Source organism: Prosopis cineraria, unplaced genomic scaffold (assembly GCF_029017545.1).
Source record: "Prosopis cineraria cultivar Desert tree isolate PC_DT_omini unplaced genomic scaffold, ASM2901754v1 PC1, whole genome shotgun sequence".
Taxonomy (NCBI): domain Eukaryota; kingdom Viridiplantae; phylum Streptophyta; class Magnoliopsida; order Fabales; family Fabaceae; genus Prosopis; species Prosopis cineraria.
The window spans coordinates 48,693,859-48,705,572 of record NW_026555332.1 but is presented as its reverse complement, the minus strand read 5'-3'; the positions used below and the strand labels follow the sequence as shown (position 1 = coordinate 48,705,572).

The 11,714-nt window shown below is 34.8% G+C and overlaps 1 protein-coding gene across 2 annotated transcripts; it reads right to left on the bottom strand.

Annotated features, from left to right (window-relative positions):
* Nucleotides 1-4,314: 4,314 nt before the first annotated feature.
* On the bottom strand, nt 4,315-7,501 carry LOC129293176 (ubiquitin-conjugating enzyme E2 variant 1C-like). 2 transcript variants are annotated; one of them, XM_054930994.1, is made up of 4 exons: nt 7,343-7,501; nt 5,943-6,082; nt 5,161-5,286; nt 4,315-4,733 (listed from the first exon to the last, which is right to left on the bottom strand). In XM_054930994.1, the coding sequence occupies exons 1-4, from the start codon at nt 7,374-7,376 to the stop codon at nt 4,593-4,595; spliced, it is 441 nt and encodes a 146-aa protein (XP_054786969.1). In that variant the 5' UTR covers nt 7,377-7,501; the 3' UTR covers nt 4,315-4,592. The 2 variants fall into 2 exon arrangements, with proteins under 2 accessions (XP_054786969.1, XP_054786961.1); XM_054930986.1 differs by lacking the exon at nt 7,343-7,501 and adding an exon at nt 6,575-7,216.
* Nucleotides 7,502-11,714: the final 4,213 nt, after the last annotated feature.

Here is an 11,714-nt window from a genome sequence, read left to right as displayed (position 1 = left end):
CAGTTGCAAATAACTTTAAATTAGAATGAAATTAAAGCATTTTCCACAGCCTAGCGCTTATTTTTCGTAGCTGCTATATCCCGTATTTAGAATGGAATGTACTTTACTTTTATCACTTTCCAAAATTCTTATTGAAATGAAATGGAAAAACGATTGGGTTTGGTTGCGAACGCACTACTATAATCATTATAGGTCTTCAACACTGGATTTGTTGCCGAGGCAGCCAAGTCACAAGACAGCGGCGATTCTGGGCTAAAACTTACAGTTTGAAAGTTGTAAGTACGAGTGCGATCACCAAAAGAAATACTGATTAAATCTCGTATTTTTTGTCCAATAATGTTCGATAAACAAGGAAAAAAAAAACAGCGAATTATACGTGACTCGAGAGACGGAGGCTAGCTGACGTAGTTGTGCCCCGCGAAAGAGTGGGCTATATCAGAACTCAGAAGCGATCCATGTATTGATTTCAGTTCTGGCTTGCACGCAAGAGGGGAAAATTAAAAGGACATTTTTAGTTGGCTTTAATCATTGGGGGAATGACACCGCACAATTTGGATCCAATACATTCTCACATTACACTGTAAGTTCTAGAGTTTTTGTTACAATTTTTCCTGGGATGAAAGTACAATTTTGTTTTTGTGTAATTTGAAAACTCAACCTATGCAAAATACTCATCCATAAAGCACAACACGATATATACAGATGTATAATATAATATTCATGAATTTTTAATATAATGTCCATATGTGTTTAGTTGATTTGTAGATTAAAACATACGAGTCACATAGAACATATACAATACAATATCTATGAATACATAATTCAATATTCATATATATCCAGTTGATTTATAGGTTAATTAAAATATATAAGTCACGTAAAGTATGTATAATACAATATTCATAGTGTACAATCCGATATTCATGGATTCTCAACACAATATTTATTAATTCTTAACACAATAGTTGAGAATACATAAAGTCATAAACATCATTTTGTGTATCTATGGATATGATGTTATATATTGTTTGCATCAATTGTACATTTTATTAAATATATTGATCAATTAAATGTGTATGAACATTGTTTTAAGAATTTATAAATATTATATTATGTATTCATGGATATTGTTTTATATATGATTTGAATTTTTAAATTATGCAAAAATAAAATTATACTTTTACTTTTAAAAAATTATAACAAAAGTTCTTGAAGTTGCAGTATAATATTAAAATATATTAACTTATGGCATAATTTTTTTTTAAGACCTTTAGTGCGATGCCCTCCTAATCATTCTAAGCCATCCATACATTTATTTCACCAGTTGATGATTTAAACGTCTCAGAACTGGTTGGAATCCGGAGAGGTCCCACATTGGCAGCTCACGTGGTTCTGTAAAAAGCTATTACTTCAGCGAATGGACGTACGTGGGGTTCAAACCATCAAATCGATTCGGAGTCTTTTCTTTTGACCCGTTCTCCTCGGCTTCTCTCCATTTCTTTCTTTTCATTTCTTCTTTATTTTTTATTTTAATTATTAGATTTATTTTTAAATAATTGAGATTTAATATTTTATAAAATTATTATTGAAATGTAAAATTTTATAAAAAATAAATATAATAATAATTTTATAAAACATTAAATCTGAACCATTCAAAAATAAATTCAATAATTGAGATGAGAAGTGAAGAGAAAATGGAGAGGGAAAGAAATGAAGAGAAGCCAACTCCTTCCCCCTCCCCCACCATAAGCACACAAAGAAATATCCTCTCAGTAGTAGAAAAATGATATAACATGGCAGATGATGCAGCTGGTAAGATTTTGGAGGGAAAGTAAACCAAATTAATTCAAAATGATGCGATTCGTTCTTGAGTCACGACACAGACACACAGGAGTAGGGTAGGGTATATACGTGGGGATGCAAGAAGAGCAACTAAGAAGAAAGATGAAGATGATATTGACGATCATCGCATAAGAATCCAGAGACCCTGGCCCCGAGAAGACACAGAAATAGACCAAGTGTGTGGCAGTGGTACTCACATATCAAGTTGGCTTCTTCCACCCCATGGCGCATTGTTATTCTATTCACCATACCATGACGTTGGTGGTATAGTCTTTTCACATTGAATGAGGGGCGCAAAAACTACGAGAAATCAGCAGGTCACATTCATAATAGTTTCATTCGAGGAGGTTAATTTAAGATGATGAAGGATAAGGTTGACCGAGAGGTGAAAAAAGTGGAACAGGGTTCACAGAATAGGACATTAAGGGGGGCACTGTGGACGATAGAATGGGAATCAAATGGGCCCAATAACCAGCCATTACTACAAGTACCAGTAGTTGAAGTTGATGACAGTGGTCCATTTTAGGATATGGAAGATGAGGGGGGAACGGTGGGAGGGACCTTATATTATCTGAACACCTTGGTAGCATCTCTGCCACATTGGACATGAGATCAAAATCTTTTGCACCTCGCGAAATGAATCTTGAGTTTTACCACCCCCTACTAACATGTCAATCAAACAAAAAGTAAAAGAGGGCTCAAAACTTCCACTTGTCATGGTTCATTATATCTCTGATTGATTCATCAATGGTTTGTGAATTATCCCAGGGACATCCACTTGGGTGACGTGATAAGAAGCAGAGGTCTGTATATTGTTGTTTGTGAGCAAAGGCTAGGACAATCGCGATAACACAATAATCAGGTGAAAAAGTGCATCATCACATGCAACTGGAATCAAATAAGCAGAAGGCCATACCCGCACTATGCTGGGGAAGGGAAGGGTGCTTCAAACAGTAGAAGAGAATGTCTTTTCGGGGGAGTCGTGGGTCCCCTAGCTATTTTTATTATGGACTCATCAGGTAACCCCGTGTTAATGATCAAAGATTGTGTCGTCCAAGTCCAACAGCATGAGCCAAGATCACAAAACGCTCTGTCAAGCCTCCCTCCCCCTCCCCATCCAAGCATGTTATATATATGAATCAATCCCAACAACAAAAGCAAAGAATAAAGGCCACCTCTTATATATTGTGCATTGTCACCATCAAGGACAGCCTTGACCCCCCCTTCCCAAAAAAAAGTCCATTTCACTCAGATTGATTTCAGTACTTAAAATATTCATCTATGCGTATGTCAGTCCATTATTGACAACAATTTTTACCACCTTTGAGCTTATCCTAGACTCTCGGTACTTTCCCAACAAGTGTACTCTTCAGACACCCCTCCCCTGTTATAACCCCGTTTGGCATACTTAAAATAATAATAATAATAATAATAATAAAGGCATTCCATTCAATGGCCTGACTTCCACATCTTGTACAATATCTTTTGTACTGCAAGAAAAGTGGTAATGTTTCCCCTAGTTTCTATGCTTCGTCACCAACAAATATTGCTAAACCGTTATGTTTAATTATTTATAACCCAATTGTAATTCCCAGACTTCACATGTAATTACAGATAAATCTTTTTTTTATGACTTAGCTAATAAGGGATTCAGTTTAATATATATATATATATATATAAGAACTTGATGATATATAGTCTTCTTATTGTCCCTTCAACCCAACACAATCCAATTGGTTGCTGATATCCGTTTTTTGTCACAATTACTAAACATTTCCAACACATTCCAGCCCATCACAAGCTGAGCCACATTTTGAGACGAGCCTAGAAGACCTACTGGGCTAGAAGATAAACCCTGCTCGACAAGTCACACTGGGTACCCGGAAGTACACATTCCCAACGAAGAGCTGTCACAATCATACTTGAAACTCCTTTTTTTTTTTTCGGGGGGGGGGGTTTAGTGAAGACAATTTCATAAAAAATAATTCGTTCTAATTCTAGTATTTAAAAAATTTTGAGCACAAAGGGACCCTCGAAGACCGCAGGGCACACTGCTATTGACGGAAATCTAGATTGAAATCTTTTGCATTTATCGGCCCAATTTCTTTGAAACTCGATTTACTCATTTAAGTGACGGGCTGGTACTGCTGTCCATCAACATCCAATATATTAACCAATCCAAAATTTGCAAATTGTCCTTTCAAAGTACGCGCATTAGATTAGAAAAAAGGAATAGCCATTCACATATTTTCGATCTTATCAGACCACAAGACCCAGTGCCACGTTAACCGCAAGAATCCCCGTGATAAAGGTCATTGGTCCATTCAGCTCCATATTATTCACAAGGCCGAATGGCAAGCATAAAAAAAAAAAAAGACAAAACACTTGTATTCAATAAACTATACAGGTTTTCTCAAATGTCGTACGAAATCTGAACTGAATCGTATAGTTAATAGCTTATGAATAGTTCGATAATAAAATGTTATACCTTAATTCTTATATCAATTGAAATATTGCTTTTAACAGTTAAATTCCAATACGCGACACACTGATAACATCCCATCAAACAGTATCCCTTCAACACAGTTGACAAAGTCTAATGACAAAACAACTTTGAAGCCATGGGGAGGGAAGGATGAAACCTTTTGGGGCATTCCCCTCATGTTCTTTAATTTAAGATCCACAAAGCATTGCAAACTATATTGCACGGTACAAATGCAATACGTATATCCCCTACAAGTCGTTGGACGCTAAAAGTAGGTACCTTCTGGAGGCTGGACAAGCTTCCGGTTTTGTGGAGCAGCCATTTCTTTTTTCAGCTGGGTCAGTATATCCTCCATGGTGTACTCTCGTTGCCAGTTTGCAAGAACACCGAACTTCTTTGGTTCAACCTGTTTCAATTGCACATGTTAAATCTAGCGCGGATCATGGACAATTTTGTTATAAAAATTGGAAAAAAGATTAAATTCCACACAATGACAATGATAAGAGAAGTGAATCCAGACGCTGTTCAAACAATCATCATTATTGATTAAAAAAAAAAAGATTGTTATCAGTACATAAATTTCCATCCTAACAACCTAGATCACTTACTGTATTGGGGGAAAAACAGAATGTTACCAGTACATAAATTTCCATCCTAAAAACCTAGATCACTTATTGTAACTCTCTTCTAACACAGGTCTCTGAAATTATTCCCATTGCTAATATAAATAACAGTGAAAATCTTGCCAAAGCCAATTGTATCCAAGTGTCAACAGAGTATAACAAAAAATATATAAAAGCTGAAAGAATTTAATGAAAATTAAGAACTAATACCACTCCAGTTTCATGATTAACACAGGTCATATTAATCCGTGAATGAAATCGAACACTTGGGGGCTTCTCTGGGTAATCTTTATCACAAAAGAGCTTCAATTGATAAATCCGTCCTTCATGTACAGTCTGACAGAGAAAGACAAAGAAGAGACAGTTTCTTGATTACAAATAAATCTAAGACAATTATGTTATCCCCAAGGGGCATACGAGCTCAAATTTTCAAATTTCATGGTTGATCAATCATTACTCACAACTAAAGCAAAGAGCTTACGCAATCAGCTGCAAAAAATTTGCAGGCTCTCGTAAAGAATTATGCATGCCAAATTCAATCTACATAGAAGGCAACAACTACCATAACCCTATTATTAATCACATAATGAATACAGAATTGTAATAACACTTCAATCTATAATTGTCTGCAGTCAATATTATACAAACCAAATTTAAATAATGATAACCATAAAAGCCATCACATGCTTTGAAACACACACAAACACACACTCACTCATGTACAGAAGTAAAGAGCTGACATAGTGTGTGTTCAGTACACATGTGCAAAGTATGCGCAAGGAAACTTGCAACATATGCTCAGATGATATTAATTGGAAGTTACTAATCATAGGACCCCTTGTAACGTCCACACATGCACAACTTCTGAGCACTAATGAATTATGAAAATTATTGCATGCATATTTTACTTATTCAAATAAAACAAACTGACTCTGCACGCACAGACACTGAAAACTAAATGTGGGGGTGTGAGTGAGATATAAAATGTTTACATTATGGGGACCAATAATGGTGCCAGTCCAAGAGCGCATGTATATGTCATCACCATCGTCCATTCCATAGCTAACTGTGCCATCTCCAATACCTTTTTCTCCCCGTTCAAGTTCCTCCAGCAATCTGAAGTTCCTTGGAACTGCATTTATGGATAACTACATTTAACAAGACACGCTTGGAAATTCAAAAGAATGTCACCTAATCAAATATTGTAAGATAAACAACATTAAACTTGTCACAAGATGTGCCTTGCTGTGTTTCAATAGTAGAGATAGAGAATTCTTGCATGTAATCCTTTCTCCAAATTTCAATAGAAAAACTCCCCCTGATGCTTAATAAGAATGATGATGTGCAGTCTGGGAATAAGGGTGTCCTTTCCTAATGCTTACAGTCAATGATCAGAAGCTCTGAACAAGTAAGACATATACGAGCCACATAACATTCCTTAAAAAATTTTACAACTACATTGTGATCATCGACCTCATCAAGCAGGAGCAGGACCAACCATTCCTTTTCACAAGGCTTCTACGCATGTTCAAATTTACAGTGTTTGGGGACTAATGCATGCCATAATCTGATGAACAAAGAACTAGCAACCCACGTAAGTAAGAAGTGAGGTTAAAATATGTACAGGAGGCGACGAGGTCTTCCGTTTCTTTAATTGTATGAATACGAGTCTCTTCATGGTTCGCGCATTCAATCATAGAGAGGGTTTGTCTAACTTGGCAGGCTTTTGAGAAACGTGAGCAAATAGAATTAGCATAAAATCCTTGACAAGGAATGACTATCACTTCCCTCTATGTCCATCACTTCAAACATACTCAATTTTGCGCTCGCTTAAATTTCAAAATTCGATGCTTAAGAAAGAGAAAAAAGAACATGATCACAAAACATAAAAATTGCGACACAGTGCATACTACAAACAACTAAGCGATCCAAACTTTTTTCATATAAAAACGTCGGTCACAAGGAATAAGATTTCAGGGAGACATCCGAGTACATTAATCTCCGGGGAGAAGCAGATAGGCACGGGAATAATATTTGATGACTATTGCAATAGCGCACTCATAAATAGATGAAACCAAGGTTTAAGAAAATTCACCGACGACAAAACCCCCTCTTAAACGGGAGTAATCGATCAAAGTTCCGCGCAACTTACATCATCGGTCACGAGAAGAAAATAGGGGAACATAGATAAAGCACCATAAACAAAGAAGAAACCAGAATAAACATTCGAAATTGGGAACATCGAGTATTTTAAAGGTAATCAAACAAAGAAATATGTATACTCGTGGGAGAATTTTAGAAATAATACAAGTTAGAAAAGAAAACAGCGTTAGCAACCAAAAGGAAAGAAAAAGAAAGCTTAGAAGAACAAGGTCATGGGTCTGCAGCTCACCCACGACACTCGATCCTCCTGAGCCAAGAGTCATGGATGACAAGGGGGAAAAATTCTTCGCGTTGATGCGCTGGATCTGATGAAAAGAAGGGATTTTAGATAGGAGGCCGCGCTGGGAGGAGAAGGCGGCAAAAGTGGGAATAAAACAGAAGACAAGGGGCAATAAAGGAAGGGAGAAGGGTAATTTGGGTGTCATGCTTCAGAATAAAGTGGACTCTCTTATGTCTATTTTTTTATCAAAAAAAAAAAAAGTGGACTCTTTCATTTCATGCTTTATTTATTTATTTATTTCTTTTTCTTCTTCTTTTTTTTTTGGTACATTTTTGGTTAGAATTATCTCACACTCCCGACGATGAAACGAACTGCAGCCCGCATGGATCCTTGGCCCGTTACATTTGTCGTCGTTAATCTTTCCATATTTATCACAGTAGATTGTGTTAAATTCTTTACTTAAAATATTATAAATGCTTTTACTACTGTAAGGAAAGTATAAGCTTTTAAATATAATTTTTAAATTAAATAAATCATATTTTAATTAGAAACGATATCTTATGGATTTTAATTTTTGAATAAAAAATTAATTGACAAATTTTAAAAAAATATGCTTCCATAACTTTTTTTATAGGTAAAGCAGGAAGTGGACTTATATAAGGTACTCATTGTCAAATATAACTGGGCAATTTGTATTTGATATTGTTTTATTTCTTATTTTAAATTTTTTTAATTGTTTAGAATTAAAATAACCTATTTATTGGTCTATAAGAGAATAAATTTACTATTTCAAAAATAATATTTAAAATTTAAAATTTAGATGATATAGGTCTCAATGCAAATTGCAATGATTGGAGCCACAGTGCTCGTTCATGTAATAGGCATTGAAAGCCGATCCAGCTATATAATATTGTTATTCTCGAAAATGGAAATATTATTAAAGGTGAGGATGTCATGAGAATTCATTAAACTGTTTTTTATATAATATCAAAGAAATTATTTTATTCATTTAAGACATTTACTGTTCATAAAAATATAAGTAATTGATTGCATAAATGTTAGATGCAGAAGATGCATTGTATTTAATGCAAAATATTTTGCAGAGAAAAAAATCATGCGATTGAGTAAATTGCACTTTCTTAGGTGGTTGCATTTGATCCATTTTGGTAAGGAAAGAGATGAGCGTTGTGTGGCTTTACAAATGAATAAGGAAGCAGGGAAGAATGGCCTTTCTGGTTCTGGGCTTCACTGGTCTATTTATGTACACACTATATGCTTCGCTTTAGTATTTCAAGATTCAAGTTGCCAATATGCTGGTTTGATGAGGTAAGGGCAGCCAGGCGTTTGAAGGACCACAAGCATCGGACACTTGTTTTTTAGAAGGTTTTGTTACCACTGGTTTTGATTTCCAAGGGCAGACATCTAAATACAGGTGCTCGGATTCTCCCATATGTCTATTTTTATTAAGTGTCTGATTATATTATGTCGTGATCATGTCATATTATTCGCTATCAGACATTGAAGGAGGGACCAATTTCATGTGAGAAAAATGCCAAGAAGGCTGCTCCTATTCGGTAATATCACGTGCTTGACAATAGTTTGCTTGAAGAGAACCGGTGGTGTTGATATCAAAATATTAAAAACTAAACCGATCATTAAATCAATTAAGATACTAGTTCAATAATCGATGGTCAAAACACAAAAGTCAAAATCATAGTTGAACTATGATTAAGTCGATTATAAACAAAATATTTTATTAAACTAGTTAAGATACTAGTTCAATGGTTTACTAGTTCGATTGAACGGGTTTTGTATACTGTGATTGATACACACCAATCACATGCCTTATTTGTAATTTTACCAGAAGAATCTGGAGAAGTTTTAAACTTGTTCACATTTAATTGCCATTTTTAGTTTTCATTATTATATTATTCCTAGGAAAAATTAAGTACCTTTAAGAGGCTTGATCCAAATCCCCAGATCGAAATAGTTATAGGCTAGTCTTCTAGTGTCATTAAATGTCTGGATTTGGTTCAATGAAACAATCTCAGTCTAATAGTCATCTTTTGGGTTGATGCTTTCAATATTTGCTAGGATACTGTAGGCCACCAACCTATCAAGAATGCGAAACTTCTTTCTATAACCTAGACACTGGTTGTAAAAAAATGAAAGAAAAAATATAACTTTTAGTTCCTATACTTTTCTCAATTTTGCTAATGGTTCTTAAACTTTTTTTTTCAAGTTCCTATACTTTTCTTTGTTTGCAACATTGGTCCCTATAGTTTTAGAGGGACTTTGACGTGGCATAAATGGTGTTAAAAATGCTGACATGGACTCTAACACTAATAATTATGTGGTAATGTGGATTTTTTAATAACCAAAATAAAAAAAACACATTACATTAGCAATTGACTGGACCCTCCTTATGCCATCAACAAACCCAAAAAAGCAATCAAAATCGCCTTATTTGCTAGCGCATTAGAAAACAACACGATCAAGAGACCCCACACCCACAACATCAGAAAAGAGTATTAGAGGATGCCAAAAAAGATCATTTACCAATGCCAAAAAAGTCAATGCTGGTAAGTTCTACTTGTTTACCTAGTCGACATTAAACTTGTTCATTTACTTGTCTACTCATTTGAACCTCTTATTTACTCGTTTGTTTTTTAACTCTTCTTTAGTCTTTGTAAGTTCTAATCCTTCATCAATGCTTCTGGTCTAATATACTCATTTCTTCTACCTTGTTATCGTCATTAAACTTGTTTATGTTCTTTCATTATGCTCGTCTCTATTTTACAATTATTACATAGTTCTGTTATACTCATTTTTAGCGTGCTCTATTTTTTTATGCCTTTTTTTATTAAGAATTTTTTTGTTTAGAATGACTATTAAAGTTTTCTAATTTGCTGCAAGGTATGATATGGACTGGGAGAATGAATTGACTAATAGTAGTGAAGGGGACGGTAATGGAGAGGTGGATTTGTGAGATATAGATATTGGTGACTTCAAACACATTGATGATGATTTTTTTAACTAATTTGCTGATGTTGGTGTTAGTGATATATTAAACGAGGTTGTAGGTAGTTCACAGTTAGTGAAAACTCCACCTAATCAATTAGTTGATAGGACTTACCTGAGGTTACAAAGGACAAGATATTGGCTTTGTTATCTGATTATGACTCCAATGAACTTTTTGAAGATAAACTATCTTGTGATGATGAGGATGAGAGGGTGCCTAAAGGTAAACATGAAAAATACAATCCTTCTGAAATGTGTAAAGAGTTTCAATTCAAGTCAACCATGGAGTTCACTTTACTTAGTAAATTTAAGAACATAGTGAAAGAATATGCCTTACTTAATGGATATGAACTGCAATTTATCAAGCATGATATGGTAAGTTGTCGACTTAAGTGTGCACATGATGAATGCATGTGGTTAATGCTTTGTAGTAAAGTTAGTGGACAATTGACATATCATTTGAAGACATTTCTGTCTAAACATATTTGTGGGCCGTCTATTAATGGGAAGATGGCTTCTTATGAGTGGATTTTAGAAAAGATAGTTGGCATCATGAAGTCAAACAAAAATATTAAATTGTTTGACATTATTGCTACAGTAAGGGACCATTATATAGTTGATATGTCTTTGTGGAAGGCATTCAAGGTAAGGAGAAGGGCAAAGGCAATAATCCATGGTGACTCTAAGGAGCAATATCATAAGCTAAGACATGATTATAATGAAGTTAAGAGGTACAACTTAGAGATAACTTTTTGTTTAGTGACTGAAAGCTGAAAGACCATACATAGATAGGCTACTTGTGTTAAAGAGAATATACGAGTGAGTGTATATGTACTACGAAGCTTGGTTTTTTGGTTGGTTGTAGACCTATTATTGGCTTAGATGGTTGTTTTTTGAAGGGTTCATATGAAGGAGTGTTGCTTGTAGTTGTTGCACGTGATCATAATGACTAATACTTTCCTTTAGCTAGGGCAATGGTTGATGGAGAGAATAGAGACTATTGGACTTAGTTTTTAAAGAATCTATTTAATGACATTAGAATTATGCAAGAAAAAAGATGGGTCCTCATATTTGACTAGCAAAAAGTAAACTTATTTTTCTACTTTTCTTTACCTTTTTCACTTTTATTTTAGCACAGTTATAGAATTAAATATGTAAATTATATGCAGGGCCTAGTTTCTACTTTTGACGAGTTACTTGAAGGTGCTGAGCATTGCTTTTGTGTGTGTCATTTGTATGTGAATATCTAGGCAAAATATGGAGGAGGCACCATAGTTCATGACTTAATCATTCGTGCTAAAAAAGCCACACATGAAGCAAAATGGAAACAACGAATAGATGAGTTGAGAGCAGTTTCAAA